Source organism: Papilio machaon, chromosome 10 (genome assembly GCF_912999745.1).
Source record: "Papilio machaon chromosome 10, ilPapMach1.1, whole genome shotgun sequence".
Classification (NCBI taxonomy): Eukaryota; Metazoa; Arthropoda; class Insecta; order Lepidoptera; family Papilionidae; genus Papilio; species Papilio machaon.
In genome coordinates, this window is record NC_059995.1 from 3011147 (window position 1) to 3031596 (window position 20450).

General features: G+C 35.5%; 3 protein-coding genes across 3 annotated transcripts; 1 reads left to right on the forward strand and 2 right to left on the reverse strand.

Moving 5' to 3' along the window:
- Positions 1–512: 512 nt before the first annotated feature.
- On the reverse strand, positions 513–3724 carry LOC106717500. The gene is made up of 3 exons (XM_014511371.2): positions 3628–3724; positions 2933–3056; positions 513–781 (listed from the first exon to the last, which is right to left on the reverse strand). The coding sequence occupies exons 1-3, from the start codon at positions 3664–3666 to the stop codon at positions 513–515; spliced, it is 432 nt and encodes a 143-aa protein (XP_014366857.1). The 5' UTR covers positions 3667–3724.
- Positions 3725–12164: 8440 nt separating this feature from the next.
- On the forward strand, positions 12165–14616 carry LOC106717504 (pupal cuticle protein 20). Its single transcript, XM_014511376.2, has 4 exons — positions 12165–12240; positions 12881–13152; positions 13543–13788; positions 14012–14616. The coding sequence occupies exons 1-4, from the start codon at positions 12226–12228 to the stop codon at positions 14076–14078; spliced, it is 600 nt and encodes a 199-aa protein (XP_014366862.1). The 5' UTR covers positions 12165–12225; the 3' UTR covers positions 14079–14616.
- A 1858-nt stretch (positions 14617–16474) lies between these two features.
- Positions 16475–19162, reverse strand: LOC106717519 (pupal cuticle protein 20). Its single transcript, XM_014511389.2, has 4 exons — positions 19105–19162; positions 18398–18537; positions 17389–17634; positions 16475–16628 (listed from the first exon to the last, which is right to left on the reverse strand). The coding sequence occupies exons 1-4, from the start codon at positions 19105–19107 to the stop codon at positions 16592–16594; spliced, it is 426 nt and encodes a 141-aa protein (XP_014366875.2). The 5' UTR covers positions 19108–19162; the 3' UTR covers positions 16475–16591.
- Between the last annotated feature and the right edge of the window lie 1288 nt (positions 19163–20450).

The following is a 20450-nucleotide window of genomic DNA, read 5'->3' on the forward strand; positions in this document are numbered from 1 at the left end:
AGTATAGTTAAAAGTAAGTTATATTTATGTTCGTATGATAATCATTTTTTATCTTGGTTTTCATGGAAGCACTCACGACTCAGCAACACAGATGTCATGAAAGTACATCAGAAACCCTACACCACCTCACGGTATTGCCCTAGTAACAATATTCAGATTCAAACGTTATATATTACAATACCAAGAAACAAGAGAGTTGTTATTTTAAGAAAAGTCGATTGTCGGTACGTAGATAGAAATATCAATGACTAACTGTCGCCGGCGACTCCGTCCGCGCAGAATTAAAAAAAAAGTAGTAGCCTATGTGTTCTTCCGGACTATGCTCTACATTTGTGCCAAATTTCATCAAGATCCGTTCAAACATCCATCCATCCATCTAAACTTTCGCATTTATAATAATAATATGATTTAATAAAACAACACGTAAATAATTCCCATTGCACTGAGTACGTTTTAATCTTATTTCAACATGAACTACTTGTGACGTAACGCGTTACGTGCTACGTTACGCGTCACGCGTTGGTAGCTTTGTGGGTTTTAGTTCTGGTACTGGCGGTGTCTTTGTGCGCGGAGCAGAGTGACAGTATGGAGTCCACCGCCATGAGGACGGCGGCAGCCTGCGCGCATGCGGCGGTAGCCTGCGCGAAGGTGCGGCGCGCACACGGCGGCACGTCGTACCAGGAGTGGAGCGTGAGCGCGCCGCACGCCCCGAACAGCACGCCGCCAGCGCCCGACCACCAAGCCTCCACGTATGGGTCCGCCGCCGCTGATACCACTTCACCTGCACACATAGATGTTTTGGCTGTTTTATGACATCAAAGAATACCTAAAGCTTGCATGTTCACTCAAGCTATCATTAACTGAGATTGTATTAGAGTCGAAGTTGCCTCAGTACAATAACGATTAAATGATAGGAACTACATTATCAATACATCGATTTCAACTGTCATAACATCACGAACGTACGGTATTGATCGTCTATAATTTTAAACAGCAATAAAGGAAGCTCGAGGAAGTGGCCACGCCGTGCCTTGTATCACCTATAAGTATGGACAATATGATGTCAGATATAACTTACACGCAGTCGCGGAAGTGGAATTTTAAGTACGGGATCCTTACGCATACTAATTAAAAATGCGGAAGTCGAAACATAGTAATTAAAGTAAAACTAACCTAAAGTTATAATAAGCTAAGTGTAGGTTTTCCCATCCAAAGCAGTATTTTGGGTTAGTATTTTTTTAATGATAAATGTTGACAGATTGTGATGTGCAATGAATGTACATTGCACATCACATACAGACGATACAATTGGAACCTATTACTTTGGTTGAATAGCATTTACTAGTAAGTCGCATTTATACTAAAAACACAATAAATTTACGTACCTAAATACTAGCTTCATCGTCAAATTCCTCAGAGTCCAGATAGGCTAAGCTTAAATCAAATAGCATTACGAATGCGTTGACGAGGGCGAGCGCAGCGGCGACCAGAGCCGCAGTGTGGTTGCCGGTCCTAGGGTACGAGGGGTCATGCGTCCTGGCCGCTAGGACCATGCCTCCGCTTACCGAGTACAGCCCCACTCCCAGGATACCAAAATACATGTCCTGCACTAGGTCCAGCGGCGCGAACAACATTTCCCCTAAAACGGAGTACTTCGATCAGTCAAGAATTTTGTAGTAAAGAAAGTATCGAATCCATACGAGAGGAACAAAGAAATAACGTTACGGATGAGGTATAAATGCGACTTGACCATAAATAAGAATCAACGTATAAATTGTACTAACGCAAGTGAATTTGTTGCGTGAATGAATAAAAGCGACGCAAAAATAACAACATCAATACTAAGTATACTAGAATGAATCCATCGAATGTTTATGTGTTAAAAAAATTAATAAAATTACGTCTAAACTGCGTCGTGGGTTAACTGGTAAAAGGTGCAATATCAAAATTCATTCATAACATGCAAAAAGTCAGGAATAAGACAACAGGATGGTTAGTTATTCATGTGATTTGAATAAAAATCGTTATATTTAAAACGTTATTACAAAATTTTCGTTGCGTTAATGTATACAAGAAACTTTTAACTATGTTACGTGTTATAATGCGAAGCACGTAATAATTGAAATCGTTTAGTGCTGGCCTATAAAAGATGCTGATTAAATGATGTAGAAGACGTATTATAAAGCATTAAGTATCAGGAAGTCACATCAATCAATCCTTACACTTGACGAAGCAAGTCACATTTTGCTTGAAAAACACCATTTTATAAATTATTTTTTTATCCGATTCTATAGTATAGATCAATTACATTAAGTTAAACTCTGTAATGTACTATAATCATAAACTTGATGTTTACTTACAACGCTAATGTAAGTTTGCCTTTTAGCTAAAGGTGCTCTAACGTAGCTAACCTAACAATAGACACGATGTATCTAGAAATGCACTGAATCAAATTGCATTAATACAATGGAGGCGAGACTATTCCTCTTACAAAAGACAGATACGGAAGTGTGACAATGATAAACAGAAACTGTAGAAGACAGACATGAAATTTAAGTTTTAAAATACACACTCAGGTTAGTTATTTTTTAAAAGACCGTTTAAAAAATCCCTATTAAGCATTTTTATATTTACTAACGAATTTCTTTCATCTCATTCTAATAATACACAACCAGCAAAATACAAATAAGAAGGAATAAACAAAGGAACACTTCATCACATTATAAATGAGTATCGTTTACTTATTTTTTAAAGCCTTCTATTTATTTACAAGCGTAACTTTAGCCAGAGAACTTAAGATTGTACACGGTGAGCTTAAAGTTAATTTAAGTCCGATACGTCATGCTATGCTATAAATTCTGATTCATAAATCATATTATAAATAGGAGTCCCAACAGTCCAGTCTTACATGCGAAGTTAATTTGATTCTTACCTACAATTTCTCCCGAGAGCACAACAACGTACCCCACATAAGTCCCCGAGCAGAGCATTAGCGTAGGAATGTCTGTTAAATCGTAGCTATAGTGGTGCAGTGTGAGACAAGCAATAGCCAGCATCTGCAACAACGTAGGTACTTGTTCAAACTCGCAAATAGTACGCCTTGAACCTGACACTGGATTAATAGACTTCTGTTCAATGTCAGTACGAGCTCTCACTAAACTTGTACTTACACGCGTGTACTTCAACTGTTAGATTAATAGGAAACTATTTTCTTAAAAGAAACATTGAGGTGATACAAAACAATTGATTAACGAAGAGTTCATTTAAAAGTACCAGGTAATAAAATTAATTTATGACTCTGCCCCTATTAATACTGAATAGCAATATTACAAAGTAATTTTCAGATTATTATTTTCAAATTACATGCCTGGTAAACGTTATGCCAGTACAGTAGGACAGTAGTGCTGGCTTAACATAGACTGTATCTAACTGGCGCTGGCGTCAGGTAGTATTATGCCTGTTGTAAGCCAGTGCTCATTTTGAACGCTACTGTTCTACTGTACTGTCTTAATCTAAACTAGACATTAATCTATTTTCCAATGTTATGACAAATATTTTTAGTTATTAGTTAGTTATTTAACTAAATAATAATCGCTCTCATTATTAAAATAGGTTTAAATAACTCACCAGTTCTAAAAATTTGATAACGCAGGTCGGAATTAACATTTTAACTAATATAAAATAAACACGAATAAAAATTAAATAATTCGATAAGAATGGTTACATGTCAACAAAACTTCAAAATGTCAAGTAATTGTCAACAGTGACAAAATCCAATAAAGTTTAACTGGTAAAAAAGTAGGTCCGTTAAGTTTGTCTATGTTAATTAGAGGACTTTATTTGCTGTCGTCAACCCTTTGAAATAAGGTATATCGTATTATCGAAAAGTTCAAGGCACATTCCAAGAATACCCGTAAAGGATTGGTTTAAAGGCAATTCATCATACTTGTAAAATGTTTTACATCCATTTCACCACTGTATGGACTTTGTCATAGCGAAGCAGGTACACTCACATACTATCGTACCAGCCTATTACGCCTGGATTACATTACACCAGTACAGTAAGACATTAGCGCTGGAATATCATGGACTGTTTTGGCTCACTTTATTTAGTTATGCCAACTACGGTCCTACTGTACTGGCATAGTGTAATCTAGGAATTACTTACATTTATTTAACATACATTTGTATGATTCGGTCAAATTCTCTCACACATAACTTTGTTGATGTCAAATTTTCATCAACAAGAAAGAAACAAAAAGCTATGTTTTTGAAAACACACACGTTTAGACTGTCAAATACAATGAAGGGTTCTTATAATATGCAGCATAGTATAATTTATATTATATAGACGTACTAAGGTCATGTTCACAAGGCATGGAAATAGTGACATTTAAAAGTGCAAGCGAATTCAGTAAAGCGTGCCACAGAGAGTGATTGTTAAGTTATAAAGAGCACCATTTCAAAACTTATTCCCAGCCGGTGTGAATCGAAGGTTACAATTTTACTGTTAGTTCGAGATCATTACAAACGAACAATGCGGTGAATGTACACACAGACAACTTATATACATTTTATGAGTATACGCAACAAATATTTTCTTGTAATAGTAGTATCAATAAATTTAGATTATTTTGTATATATAAGTAATGTTTTTTTTTTAATTTATAAATATTAATATAAATGCATTAGCTCCCTGTCATTATCCCAATATATGTACCTGTTGTCGGTTCAACAGGTTTTGATCCTCCTGATCAATTATCTCGTCATTTCGGTTGCTGCGTAAGAAGGGATGTTAATCATAAAGTACTTTTTAGCGTATACCTGGGTATGTTAAGAGATTTTAAATAAATACGGACAAATAAAAAAAATATATTTCTCTAACTCTACTCTCTAACTAGCAGTCGCTCGCGACTTCGGCAGCTCAGAATAAAACAGAAATACATCAACTACCTTCCCGTCAAAGTCTCGTCAAAATCGATCCAGCCATTCCGGAGACTGCGGGAATAAACGCTGCTTCGCGGACAGACAGACAAAACATTTTAAAATTGGTTTTTCGTAATTAGCAATGCAAATAAATAGTGTGTTCGAAATATGATTTTTTTTCGATATGTCGGATAAGCACCGCCCGAAGTGTTTGAGAAACACACAACGTCAGTGGTGGTAGCACCACTAACATCATTTTTAGCATCGCTCATCCTTAAATAAAACGCAGCCTTTGATGAATATCCTTATATTTCTCAGCAAAGTTTTTGCCTCCTTAAAGAGCTCTGAACACTCCAGCGGTCGTACTGAGACTGACCCTGTGCCGCCGGAACATTCTTATTTATACCCTCATGAGACTTACAATAAAGTGTTTGAATTTAGTAATCGTTTGTAAATTAATCTAAAAATTACAATAAATGAAGTTTTAATCAATTAATCGATTGTAAGAACGTATTTGAAAGAGTTATTTAATTAATTTCAACAGTGAGATATTTTTATAAGATGGTCACGCCGATACGGCCATGCTGACAGGCGGTGCGCGCTCTGCACCAGCCTCGTAGAAACCTGTTTGTTCACCTGTAATCATTGAAGAGTATTTCTCTGAGTTCGCTATCTGTAAGCAACTTGTCACTTATCAGTAACCTATTGTTAATCAACAATGTATGTTGCGAATTAATTACTAAACAAACAATCATGAATGTTATGACTATGAATGTTCTGAACATTGGTCTCGTAGATTTTTCATAGATGTGAAAAATCTACGAGACGAGAGGGTCTCGTAGAGTGTCGTAGATTCTCGTAGGGTCTCGTAGGGTCTCGTAGGGTCTCGTAGGGTCTCGTAGGGTCTCGTAGGGTCTCGTAGGGTCTCGTAGGGTCTCGTAGGGTCTCGTAGGGTCTCGTAGGGTCTCGTAGGGTCTCGTAGGGTCTCGTAGGGTCTCGTAGGGTCTCGTAGGGTCTCGTAGGGTCTCGTAGGGTCTCGTAGGGTCTCGTAGATTCTCGTAGGGTCTCGTAGATTCTCGTAGGGTCTCGTAGGGTCTCGTTGGGTCTCGTAGGGTCTCGTTGGGTCTCGTAGATATCTCGGAGGGTCTTTATGGTAGTAGTTTAATAGTAATAAAATGTGTACTTACAATTTTATTTTGATGATCAGCATACGTATTTCTCGAGAGGTTGATGGAAGAGGTTGATTTGAAACAGTATCACCTTCTTGGGTTAATTCATTCTGGGTTGATTCATTCTCCGCCGATACGGTCAACTGTTCTCCCATTTAAAAGTGGTCACCATTCAATCATCTACCTACATTTTGGCGCGTCCTTTCAACAGGCTACACACCTTCATCCGGATGTCTAAATCATTAAGGTTATAAGTTTTGATTACCTGATCTATGTGCTGGCACCACTCTCGTACACCGAAGTTTGTATCCGGATCAAACGATGGGAGGTAGATATCATTGATCTTGACTTTTGTTTCTGCGGGTGGAGCGCCGTTCGGACATCTTTTGCATCATCTCCATCATCGCTGAGAATTTTGTTCTACTTCATCAGGCGGCGGATGAGCTACCGAAGTGAATTCGTGGGCTGAAAGCTCTTGTAATCCCATTTCTGATGTCGGATAAGCACCGCCCGAAGTGTTTGAGAAACACACAACGTCAGTGGTGGTAGCACCACTAACATCATTTTTAGCATCGCTCATCCTTAAATAAAACGCAGCCTTTGATGAATATCCTTATATTTCTCAGCAAAGTTTTTGCCTCCTTAAAGAGCTCTGAACACTCCAGCGGTCGTACTGAGACTGACCCTGTGCCGCCGGAACATTCTTATTTATACCCTCATGAGACTTACAATAAAGTGTTTGAATTTAGTAATCGTTTGTAAATTAATCTAAAAATTACAATAAATGAAGTTTTAATCAATTAATCGATTGTAAGAACGTATTTGAAAGAGTTATTTAATTAATTTCAACAGTGAGATATTTTTATAAGATGGTCACGCCGATAGATACATACACTCCAATTTTATTTATATGTTTTGATTGTACCTAAACCTAAATCTGATAGTTACAGTCTTTATAATGCTAATCATATTTTTAGGATAATCCGCACTTCCCTATTATTCCCGGGATAAAACATTTTAAAATTATGACATGCTACACTATTTTCGTTCAGTTTATTATTCGAAAAATATCACCCGGGTCCGGGTAGACAACGAGATGAGAAATTTCGTTTTTAATTTTTCATTTCCCTTCCAAACTAAATTAGACGAGAAAACTGTTGTTAAACAACCTATATAACCTATTATACAAAGATAATAACATTTGCATGATGAAAAGAATTTTGGCGGTTTAAGTGATGTCTTCGAACAACAATCTCAGTTTATTAAAATCTCGTAAACGGCAAGTATAGTTTAACTTAGTTTTTAATTTTGTAAAGAATTACGACCAATAACTGAAGTAAATTACATAGATCATAGATAAAATATAGCTGCAGATATTACACGGTACTATTAACAAATGACAAAGTTGTAAACCAACGAATTAGAGATAGGTCATCAGATTAATACTATTAGTATTAAAAAATATACAGAAATTAAAAAGTCCTTTACGCCGCTTAAAAATAAAAACATAGGTATAAACTTTACAAAAAGAAGCCAAATATTTACAGAAATAAATTTTATAACTTTAATGTAAACATTATTGAATTCGAATTGATTCAATTTATCCCAAAAGGTGTGAAACATAATAAATAGCAAATTGTTTCATTCTTCGGACCCCACTGCTCTTTTTATTCCCAACTTATAAAACTTACGACCTTAGGAGAAACATAGAAGCATACAAATAACATATTTGTTTGATTATCGAGGGATTTCTTCGGTGATAGATAACAATAGATAAGTGTTTTCACTGCCGAAGCATTCGTACAAAAACATATCGTCATCCAAGTTTGTTAGGCAAAACAGAGATAACGATATGTTTTATACAATTAGGTCTCAAAAATCAACGATTAATCAGATATTTTAAAAAGCTCTTAGATTAAAAAATATTATATCGTTTTAATTGACTATTACCATGACATTAGTTCCGGATGTTCGTGTGATATTCGCGAAATAAGGTCTGAGCGCTCGTAGTTCGCGGCCTTACAGAGCGAACGCGTGGTGCGGGCCCGGAATAAGAAAATTGTGAAACGGATAGTTTCACGATCGTGCATACCAATTATTCTAAAAACAATTTTCTATTAGCAGTGTAGAATCAATTTATTTGTGATAATCCAATCATTCAATTTAGGTTATTTTCAGGACAACTATTTCTGTTTCTGTCTCTACAAAAGCTACATTTTATTTCAATATATGAAAACTTACCTTAAATTACCATTAAGCGGCTCTTAATGCAACAATTGACGTTTCATAATACTCTAAAAACAAGTGACTGCGTCTATTAGGAATAAATTAAAAACTCATTAATATATGTCTTTCTTTAAGTTGATATTTGTATCAACTTCGTCTTGCATATGACATTAGTCCAAAGGCTTTTTGGTCACTTAAAATTATGACGACAAATCAAGCGCATGATTTACGCTAACATGAAAGGCCCTTCGCCATTCGTTGTACTGTTAGAATTCTCAGACATGTGGGCAATCGTGATTCAGAATATCAATTTAATGCGGATCTGAGAGACACGCCTTATTTTCTACTTTAAATGCCAACCTGCACTTATCATAGATGCTTTTGTCACACGAAGTAATGGCACGATTCCAAAATAGGTAATATTTCATATTTGTATGGTTGTATAGAGATTTATAAATCGAATCTAATTTAACTCTTAATGTTAATGAAATTATTCATTTACTGTTATTTATGCGCAAAATTTGTTGGACTTGCCTATTAGAGTAGAGTCCATAATAGAGCAAAAATAATAAACCATACAATTACAATTTCAAAAGTCTGTGCGACTATAATAATTTTAAATATGAGTTCTAGTAATTAAACATAGAAAAGAAGACTTCTAAATCAAAATTAAATTAATATGCGGTATGTATTTATATATTTAAACCTTTGAACTTTGACATATCGGACAAGACAAATGGTCAGCACCCCGAAACGTATAGCATTACTTAAAATGCAAATTCTAGTCAGTTTTAGACTTGCTTTTACTTGAAATACAAGTTGAAGCTATCGCTTCTCGCCATCAATACTTTATATGCTGTGTAATAATTACAAAGTACAAACACCTTTTGTGAATATGCTATAATTATGAATAATGTTATTGTAATTACATATTTAGAGTGTTTTTGTAGAGGTAATTTCATAGTTGTCACTTAAAGAGGTATTTTAAAAGAGAGACAAAAACCCAAATACTGTTTACCTACTATCTTGGAGGAAAACCTATAAATGTATAATAAACCGACCATCAGTGTGTAAAAATGACGCTGACTATCAAATATATTTTATTCAATGGTTCCAATAAAAATTTGTAAAAACAAACTTTTCCTTACGTAATAAAAAGCTTCTTGAAATCGCCTTAAACTTATTTTATAGTTAGCTTATGTATAAACGATATCTAGGGTAGTTATTTGTTTTGTTACTGATATCGATGCCAAATAATACACAAATAGAGTTGTTAACTAAATAATAAATACACGAACGCTTCAATTTAAAATGGCATTACTACATCTAATCATCCAATCAGTTCGACAACAAAGTCGTGGGAAACGACTAAGTAAATATCATAAAAGCCACCAAGGTCCGCGTTAAAATTTCATATGGCAATTGGTGCTAACGATACTGGCATCGGAACAAGATCATTTTCAATAATGGCCGATGACAGAGAGAGGAGCGGCTCCGACCGCCGTGGTCACGGCCGCGACGTCATCGCTATGTGCCATTTGCACTATATTGCACCAAATTCACTGATTGCTGCATACCGATGGGTCCTATGTATAAGGGCCAAAGTAACAAATTGATGATTTTTCTTTATTTGTGTTAAAACCTACCTCTTAATTTAGTTAACAACATGCATTAATCAAATTACACATTTACAAGTGTAAATGTTATTTTTTTTGCTGAAGTAAAAGAGGCTATGCGACCTATTTCCTATGGTCGAAACTTTGAGAGCCTCTCCTGAAAAGTTGTCTGTATCTCGTCAGCAATAAGGCGGACTATTCTTGGCTGCGTAAGTTCGCGCATCGTTGGTACCAATGAAGATGTAGACTAAAGAAGGTGCTGAAGTGGATACCCGATGGCGAAGGTGTTGATGTGTCGGCATTCCCATTGGAGGCAGAGTGACATACCCAAGATGTATATTAAATAACTTGTAGAAAGTCAAGAAAGTTGCATGTGGAGCCAAAATTGACCAAACCGCGTGCGCCCTCCGACGATTTGGCCTGTATGACCAAAGGATCGATATGGCCGTGGGTGGTTGTAGGATATGTTAGCAATATCTCATAGCCGTCATAGCCAAAGTTCATCTTTGGGCCCATCTAAGTGAGGTTTTATACTTAAGAATGAGACTTCCCAAACACGAGAAAACCAAAAAAGCCTTATCTAGATTGTCACTTAAAGACAAACGCCAACTTATAGGTAAATACATAGGTAGGTACTTACTTGAAATTTATTAAAAGGTCACTTAAATTAACTTGGAGTACATCCGCAAATTTCTATATATATTAAACGTTGTAAAAGTTGGAATTGGTATAACATTGGAAAAAAAACATCTGACCTCCATAATTAAACATTACAGGTATAAAAAAATACAAAACAAATTTAAAATCACGAGACAAATAAAAAAGTATACCAACGTTTTAACATAGTAAGCTATCTTGCGCATTTATCAATAAATATCAGCCAATTATTACTACTATAAAGTAATTCCAATAAATTTAAAATTGGAGATGCTTTATTCTAATGTTTCGTAAAGTTCAAATATGTCTAGTAACATTGCCGACTTAATATAAACTAGCTTTTGCCCGCGACTTCTACTGTACAGAATTAAAAAAAATGTTCTATATATTTGCCAAATTTCAATAAGATGTGTTGAATCGTTGCGAAGTTATCGATTAAATATGTGAATCAAAAGTATCCCACGGAAATCTTACACATTGCCGGGAACATAGGTAGCTTAGGCCTTCTTCCAGACTGTGTTCTACATTAATACCAAATTTCATCGAGATCCGCGATGTAGCCGTTCTGGATATACCTTTTAACAAACATCTATCCATCCATACATCCAAACAATCTCATTTTTAGTAATAAGTAAGATAGTAAGAAATCTGCTCTATTGAAGAAAGCAACATTTCTTATTGTACCTATAGTGCTAAAGAAAATACTTTTGTCCTCAACGGCATTTCAAGTCTTTGCATAAAAAACTATATTTTGTCCATGGTTTGGTTATCAACCGAAAAAAATAAGTAAACTTAACTCCCTATGGACCAAATTTGTTAAAGGTTTCTGTTTGATACCAATGCATCATATTCTAATGTACAGCTAATGTTACTCAATTTTGTAACATTTTATTATTAAAATACGCGTGACTGACAAACGTAAATTTCTGAATGTTGGAAGCAACGATGGCAATACCTTAAACCATGCTAAATGGAAGGATGGAATGTTCCAGATTACTGCGAATTATTTACTGTGACATATTTATCATATACTCAATTGATGCTATGAATCTAACATTTCTGTTTTTAGTAAGAATAAATGCCATCTACATACATACATCAGCTATGTAAATAGGAATGTATTAAGAGCGAGCTTATACAATACCGTATTTGACATATTCACTAACTTCTTCCAGATTTTAATGAAATGAAAATTCTAAATCAAAAATATCAATCTCAACGTATCTTTAACCTTTAATTATTCCAAAGACCAAATAGAGTAATTTTTAATTATTTAGTATATGAGACACAATTTTTACTTACATTACAATGTTTAGTTCTTCAGAGGTTAATTTATATGAAAAGGTTTATGGGATTGACTATTTGTTAATTGAAATAAGTGACCTAAATGTAGTTGCTATTGTATGGGAAACAGTTGGTAATGTGAATGATTCAGAGCTTAAGGCGGAGATGGGTCGTGCATGGATAGGATCGCCGCATCGCCGCGCGCCGACCCGCGCAAGGTGAAGCAACTGCGAAAGGGCAAATCGGGCCAATATAAAACGGTGCACATCCTCGCTAAACTGTATTCCGCCATCGGCTGAACGAAGAGTAGCCCGACTTCGATCAATATTACGTGTAAAACATTAATTATGTCGCCTGCTCTGGTAAGATTGAAATAATCCGTTCAATATATTTTTAAATTTAATTAACAAAAATTCCCATTATTTTCTTCTTTTCAATATAAGCAATTTATGAAAATATTCTTTTTGATAAAAATTATTATTTTTTCACGACAATAATCAACTAATTAAACTTTAACTTTGTGATAGGAGCATTATCCTATGCTATGTTTTCGAAAATCTGTACTTAAATCTAACGAACATAACAAGCAGATTTCGCCTTTTACGTAACATGGGATTAACGATTTAGTTTTTACTTGTTGCTGCAGAAAATCTATTATGCACTTTAAAACTGCTATTACATAAAAAGTGTCATTTTTCATTTTAACTCGCGAACATAAGAAATAAATAAAGTAGATTTTTAAATAGACAAATTTTTCTTTTATCTTTTTCAATTTATGCATAGTTTATAATATTTTCTTCCAAAATCGAACTGAACGGAATGGCTTGGGCCGTATTGTAAGTTCTTTCTACTAACCTGCCTCAAGGGCCTCCGAACGGCAACCTCGACATAAGTTTAGGGAGCGTTTAACATTTAGATTCAAGGGCATCTTCGAAAACAAGATGTTTCATCCACTATAAACATACAGTTCTAGTCAGCTATGTTTTTATTTTTCAATTTCAGTTTGTAATGCTATCGGCTCTAGTAGTAGCATCATCTTGCGGGCGACTGGAGCCGCAGTACCTGCCGCCTCGTCCCGGCGGTGGTGGCGGTGGTGGTGTGTTCGGCGGTGGAGCGGGCAGCGGCGGCGGGTCTGGCATCGGGATATTCGGAGGTTCGGGCGGAGGATCCGGTGGGTCGGGCAGTAACCCCAGCTACGGCGGCAACGGTGGACCCAATATCCCTATCCTGAGATACGAAAACGAGAACAATGGCGATGGAACTTACCGCTTCAGGTATGCACTTGGTGGAAATTTGAGTCACGACTTATTCACTGCATCCGTATAATTTGCATTTCATATATAATTTTTTAATGAAATTTCCGTTAAGAACATTTAATAAACTAATGTTCTTCAAATCGTGATTCTGTCAAATGATATCCACGCGATTTAAATATTGCAAAATATTTTACTCACATAATTGTTACAAAAGAATACATATAGGCTCTTGTTGACATATGTGATTTAAATGTCTTCTAGGTATATAGATTGTCATTATGTCACCATTTCTTTGGATTTTATCATAAACTCTGAAAACTTGTTATAACATCTTTTGCTAAATTTATGTACAGCATAATTTGTACAATAAATAATCACAATTTTTATTGTCAACAAATGCAATTTCAGCTACGAGACTGGCAATGGTATACAAGCGCAAGAGAGCGGTGCTCCTCGAGCTCAGGGCCCCGAAGGACCCGCGGTGACGGCCGAAGGCGGGTTCTCCTACCGCGCGCCCGACGGCCAGCAGATATCCCTCTCCTACACCGCTGACGAGAACGGCTTCCACCCCGTCGGGTCACACCTCCCCACCCCACCACCTATTCCCGAGGAAATCCTACGCTCCATAGAATTCAACAGACGCAATCCATCCTCGTAAGTCAAATTTAAACTATACTGCTCCGATCAAAACTTATCCTCTTTAACATAATCCAGTCCATAGACGCGGTGGTCGTCAAATTCTCTGTACTTATCGATTGTTAGATGATAGAAAAGATTCGCCGCATCAGATTTAGGGAGTGCTTTCAACTGTATCTTCTATTGTTTGGTGTTATTAATTTAGATAATCTTTCAAATTCTTAAAATTCCTATTTTGCAGTGAAGGTGCGTACAACCCAGGCGCCGGCTCGGGCGGCAACGGAGGCTCCAACGGCTACCACTACTGATCTCATTCCTAGACCCCGAAACGCACTCGGCCGATGAATCGCATGCTAACACGTACCTATTTATACCTAGTAGACCTATCCGTCCCCGTCCTTTCTTGATCCTTGCTCCAATGTTTTATATTCCCGCTGGGTATCTCTCCACGCCTTAGTAACCTTTTTTTATTTCTGTTACAATATCCCCATACAGTTTTATTTCTCCTTTTAGTTTTACTTAACGCATAATTCTTTTGTATCTCTTCCCTTATTAGATAAGTTTGTAGATTAAATATGCGATTCGAACGCCTCTCATTGATCATACTTATCACTATGCTAATGCCTCGAAATAAGTTAAGAGCTTAAGTACTACAGTTAGTTTTAAACGTAGTAAAAGCTATACAAGTAAGCTTGCCTAGTAGTATGAAGCTTTGTTAGTGATACGACGTGTTAAAGCGCATATCGACCGCACTAACCTTGGGACTGTGATACCACGTTGTAATCGAGCACGATGTTATGTATAAGTTCAACATAATGTAAATAAGCAATACAAATAAAGGTTTTATTCCCATTTATTGATTTTATTAAGCTGCTGCTGCTATCTTTTTAACAGCAAAAATTAAAAGAAAAACCTTTTAAAAATATGGTTTATTATGATTCAAACGAACTCAAACTAACAAACGATGAGGTTTTGTCATTTCATTGCGAAGTTCCTATGGCCATCTCATCACCTCATCACAGCACCATCATCAAATCAGCGCCATCATCAAATCAGTACCATGTCATCATAATATTGCACTTTCACGTGATTTACACATGATGCAAAATTTCAGCTCAATCAGTAACCAGAAAGTGGATCATATTAATTTTTGCAAGATTTAATGACAAACATCGGGACCGGTCGAACTAAATAAAAGCTTTTCTGATGTTAATTGACCACTATCGCTCATCAGTATCTGCAAAAATTTTTAAAGTCTGACCTTATTTAATGGATGCTAGCATTTATAGGATTAATTTACTAGAAGATAAAATATTTCAGTCGTATAGCAAACTAAGGAAATGATGTGCTTTCGCTCAGGGAACTTATTGAGTTAATTTTAACTGGACCGACAATTACTTTTTCATTGAATACTTCATTTAAAGAGACTGTACAAACAAGAGACACTGGTAATCATAAAGTTTTACAGTAGTAGACGCTAGCAACAACAACATAAGTTTCACGAATGGGCCAACTGGCCCGGTGCAATACCATGAGTACACAGAAACAGGCGCGAAATGGAAGTAATTCCGCGTTCCGTCTGTTGAGTGTGCGTGCCGGAGGCCTAATTTTACTCCACTTCCCCTTTTCCCTTTCTTATAAGTAAAATAAAAGTGCCTTTTTTATAAGGAAAGGATGGGAAGGGGAAGAGGATTTGGCGGAAGAGGGGAAAGGAAATATCCTCGTTTTATGCGCCTCCTTCTCCGTTGATTAAGGTAGGCAACGCATCTAAAATAGCGGAGGTTAATGGTCAGCTATCGCCTCGATATTTGGGTGCATTCAGATGACCGCTTGCTCGTTTGCCACCTTTTAATATAAAAGTAACTGCTTCTAGGAGGGGTACATTATACATACCTTCCAACAGTTTATAATCTTTTACAAATTCATGATTTGACACTATACTTAAAATAAAAGTTATATTGAGCCAGAGTGTGTACATAACATATACGACAACGTAAACTAAAATGTAAATATAATCTTGCTACTCGTAATATTACAAACGCAAATGTTTAGACGGATGGATGTTTGTTAGAAGGTATCTCCAAAACAGCTTAAGGGATCTGGTTGAAATTTGGTATAAATGTAGAACATAGTCTGGAAGAACACACAGGCTATTAATAAAGATTTTTTTAATGCCGCGCGGATGGATTCGCGGGCGACAGCTAGTATATACATTAATGATCATGATTGAGCAACCAAATTTGATATTAACTTCCATTAGGAAAAAAAAGTTTTCAACACAAAGCTTTCCGCTTAATTAACACAAAATAGCTATTTCATAGTTAGTTAGCAGCTGGCCGCGACTTCCTAAGCCACCCGGGGATAGTGTAGCTTCCAAACAGAGTAAGAAATTATCCAATCTGTTTAGGAGTTTCGGAACATATTCAATGCAAACAAACGAACAATCAAATCATTCCTCTTTATAATATTAGTATAGAAATGCAATAAATTCAATGCTTATAAACTATTGCTGCTGCAACGGATTTTCATCACTATTTCTTTAATTACTAGTCTGAGTAAATAATTTAAGTTTATATTTGACCTATATCTGACAACTATTATGTCCTAATTACAATTATTTGCTTGATTCACACATAATTAAATTAGGTAACGAAAACAACAAAATCAAGTGGATATTACCGGTTTGTTTTAATAAAAAATATAATTACAATACAATATAATTGAGTACGGAAGTGCGTGAAGGGTCTTTAATATTTTTATCACAGTCCGTGCTATGAGGTACGTGAAATATCTCGTTCAGGTTGTCACCGGCAGAGGGCGCCTAGTATCTGTAGGCGTTACGACCACCAGAGCCGTCACTGAAATCAACAATTATAGAGAGATTAAATATAACAGTAACGTTAAATTTTTCAGTGGCTATTGGTGATTTAGGAAGTTTGTACTTTTATTGGACAAAAAATGAGATTCTGGTTAGAGTTGCCACTAACAAAGGCAACAAGAAATTTGCAGCATAAGTTGAAAACTCGCTATTTCATTTCCATTTGCTAATTAATTCTAAATCCAAAAAATATATAAAAAGTTAGACTTATCTCAATTTATGTTGATACACTCAGAATGTGTTCTCAAGCCATAAATTCATAAATTCCATTTACGTGTGAATAAAGGTTAAATAAGTAAAGTGCGAATCATTTTCTAACTTAATATCCGGGTGAGCTTTTTAGAATGGCTAGAATTATCTTTGTAACAATATTATCATTGAAATATAATGATTATTAGAAACTGACACGGTCAAGGCTAGTCAAACTTGGGCTATGACTGTCGAAAAATTTCCATTTTTTTTTTTGCTTTATGGGAAATTGACGAGACATGGCAAGACATAATCGTAACGATATATTTATGCGTGGTAAATGAGGCGATACACTATACAAACAATAAAACATTAATGCAGTTAATCTAAGTAAACTCTCACGACTTAACATAAAAAGATGATTATGGTTTTTTGGCGAAGTCTAGTTAAGTTATCCCACTGGCGTAAGATGATTATCTTACATATTTTTGCATAGTCAATAAATTGACAATAGAAGATTAATAATAAATTATTATCTATCAAGTACTTACGAAGACGGGTTTTGTCGGTTGAATTCAATGGAGCGTAGGATCGCTTCTGGGATCGGCGGAGGCGTCGGAAGGTGGGAGCCGACTGGGTGGAAGCCGTTCTCATCGGCGGTGTACGTCAGCGAGATCTGCTGACCGTCGATTGTACGGAAAGAGAACCCGCCTTCTGCGGTCACCGCTGGACCCTCCGGGCCAGGGGCCCTGGGCGCTCCGCTCTCATGCGCCGATATACCGGTGGGTGTGTCGTAACTGGAAATAGAAATTGAACAAAAAATAGGTCAAAATTTTAACTCAATTTTTTTTTTTTTGGTTTAAAATTACATTTAAATTTAAAACTTATTTTATAGTAAATTAACAACTAACGGAAAGTCTATTTACGTTATAATTTATTCATATTTACTTGTGATATATCCAAGTACATTAAGCTTTACGGTCACTTATTGATCACCTTTTATGACCAGAAGGGTCAGCTTAGTGTCATTCTACAAAATAAAGTCCGGCACCACACTACGACACGAAAAAAAATTTAATATTGTACAATTAAATTTTAAGTTTACAAAGATAAAAAAATATTGGCTTTCTATTATTTTTAAAAGGAAATTTAGTTATAAAATTAAATAAGATTAAACCAAACGAAATTTCTTCCTACTTAAAACATTCCCTAATTTTATTTATAATAATTTTATAACCAAATAGTTTTTTTCAAATCTATCGACTTGCTTATAAATATTAGTACAAATCAAACTGAGTGCGAGAAATGTACGGACTTGTGTATCTATACACTAACATTGAGTTTTAATGCCGAGATGCCCGCGTTGATTTATAAAATTAACCTTTCCTCTAATACCAAAGGTCCTTTAGGTCCCACAATGCAGTAAGGAATGTTAACTTAGGGATCTGTAGTTGATATTTGTTGCTAATCTATAGTATAAGGAAAACAAAGTCTCTGGCCAACCCACACCGGCGGAGAAACTGGCTGAAAAAGACCCTTAATAAAAAATAAAAAAGGAACCTGTAGCGATAACTGCCGTCTCCGTTGTTGACATTTTCGTAGTGGAAAGGTGTTCCGGAGCCGCCCTGGTAGCCCTGCGTCAGATGTTCCAGTCGCGCCGCGGACGCCGCACCCAATACCATTAAAGACACCAACAACATCTAAAACACATTTTTTTTAAGAAAGCAAACAAGATATGTTAAGATATGTCTCAATTATTTCTATTACTTATAAAAAGTATTCTAATCTGTTATCAATAAAATATATGAAATTGAAGTGTAAATATTGATCTAAATCATTCGAACTATTATAAATATAAGTACACAAACTTTACTTATGCTACTTGTAGGTACACTAAATGTAGAGTTGCTCTATTTTTAGCCAAATTTGGCACTTTACTAATCACCATTGGCACAATGATTTGTAAGCGTCACGCAACAATAGCCTGTGGATAATAAGCTTAGATAATTTTAACAGTTAACCTCTTGTAAAATAACTTAATAAGTCTAAAGGAGTAACACAGAAAGGTAAACGTGAGTGGGTGAGAACTTTACATTACCTCAAAACACGTACTATTGTGCAAACTTCAAACAATCTGTTTTAAATCAGTTGTTATTGTAAGAAATAATTGAATAATTAATTAGATTTGATTATCTTGATTGATCAATTTGTTATAGGGGTGAGCAATTTGTTGATCTCATATTATGAAGTCAAGTTCTGTGTCTTACCATTTCGTAATAAAGGGTGTTGTTTGATCTGATACAGCTCCTCCAAACTCCGGCACCTGAATACAGTTCGTAAGGATGTTCACGGCTTATATCTGTCTAGATTGCCCTTTTGGCAGTTGCCTCACCTTGCGTATATTATAGATCTATTTAGAAATGTGTGGTATAAACGAAAAATTAGACTCAGACAATAAGACAATGTAATGACGCAATTTGCATATTTATCTAATTTATTTGATGGGTTTAATGAATATCATTGATATAACTAGCGATCTGCACTGCACCAATTTTCAACATGTATGTATACCAGACTATATTAGGATGGGATAAACACTAATCCTGTATGCTTATACATACAAAAATCCTATCTAACTTTTAGATATTACTTCGAACGCTTTTTAAAACTTTATGAACAATTTTGTTTAGGGTATTTTTTAATTAAAAAGTAGCCAACTTGATTAAACCTTTTTCCCAAGATGGACTGACAATCTGGTTAAGTGTCAAAAAATCCACTAGACAAGACTCAGGATTTATAAATTAGGCGTAGATCATGATAAAATTGATGTACCACATATGTAAAATAAAATAAATTAAAAACGAATTTTAATTTAAAGAATGTAGAAAACGCCCGTATCCTATGACTTGTGCATCAAAATCACGGGCTACAAAAGATGCCCCGCTGCGCTCCTCCCATTGCCGTACAAGGTGACGACGTTAAATAACTCTCAGGTTATTACATATTTCAGAACACTGTTCCGAACAAATAGGTGATTTACTAAATGTACAAATCTGTATATCAGTTTATAACAAATCCAATTATATGAAATACAACCTGAATTCAAAAAATACAAAATAAATATACTTTAGAAATTAATACAAAGAGAGACAGGTTGGCATTTTCTTGGATGATAAATTTACCAATGATGCATGATACTTAGAATTTCATAACCAAAGGTGTGTCCAGGCGATGTTCTCTGGACCGCTATGCTAATTTCTGTTTCCATAATTTTGGTATAATTTATGTGAAGATACTCGTATTTTACCCACCATTCTTAAATGACTTACGTATCTCGTCCTACCTTGTATAAATGAAACTTTTAACATCGTGCAATATTTAATAATGTAGGCCAAGTATTCGATAACATTAAGATTACCTCGCTTAGGCTTAGTTATTACATAGCGAGCTAAAAAACTTAATGTACAAAATTGCCTGTCGGCCAAAGGTAAATATGATAAAAGACTTTAATTAACGTTTTATTAAAAGTAATTTAGTAGAATACATTTACGTATAATATAAAAAAATATAGATTATACTCATTTTGCTTTGTATTTTTTGCAAATAACCAACC

Excerpts from the sequence above, each read along its gene's own strand:
- LOC106717500 (XM_014511371.2), bottom strand. The coding sequence starts at position 3,666 with ATGTTAATTCCGACCTGCGTTATCAAATTTTTAGAACTG. Across the intron at positions 3,057-3,627 it reads TTATCAAATTTTTAGAACTG|ATGCTGGCTATTGCTTGTCT; the intron begins GTGAGTTATTTA and ends ACGTTGTTGCAG. Across the intron at positions 782-2,932 it reads GCTCTCGGGAGAAATTGTAG|GTGAAGTGGTATCAGCGGCG; the intron begins GTAAGAATCAAA and ends CTATGTGTGCAG.
- LOC106717504 (XM_014511376.2), top strand. Across the intron at positions 13,153-13,542 it reads GATGGAACTTACCGCTTCAG|CTACGAGACTGGCAATGGTA; the intron begins GTATGCACTTGG and ends ATGCAATTTCAG. Across the intron at positions 13,789-14,011 it reads AACAGACGCAATCCATCCTC|TGAAGGTGCGTACAACCCAG; the intron begins GTAAGTCAAATT and ends CCTATTTTGCAG.
- LOC106717519 (XM_014511389.2), bottom strand. Across the intron at positions 17,635-18,397 it reads GACGGCAGTTATCGCTACAG|TTACGACACACCCACCGGTA; the intron begins GTTCCTTTTTTA and ends TTCTATTTCCAG. Across the intron at positions 16,629-17,388 it reads AACCGACAAAACCCGTCTTC|TGACGGCTCTGGTGGTCGTA; the intron begins GTAAGTACTTGA and ends TGTTGATTTCAG.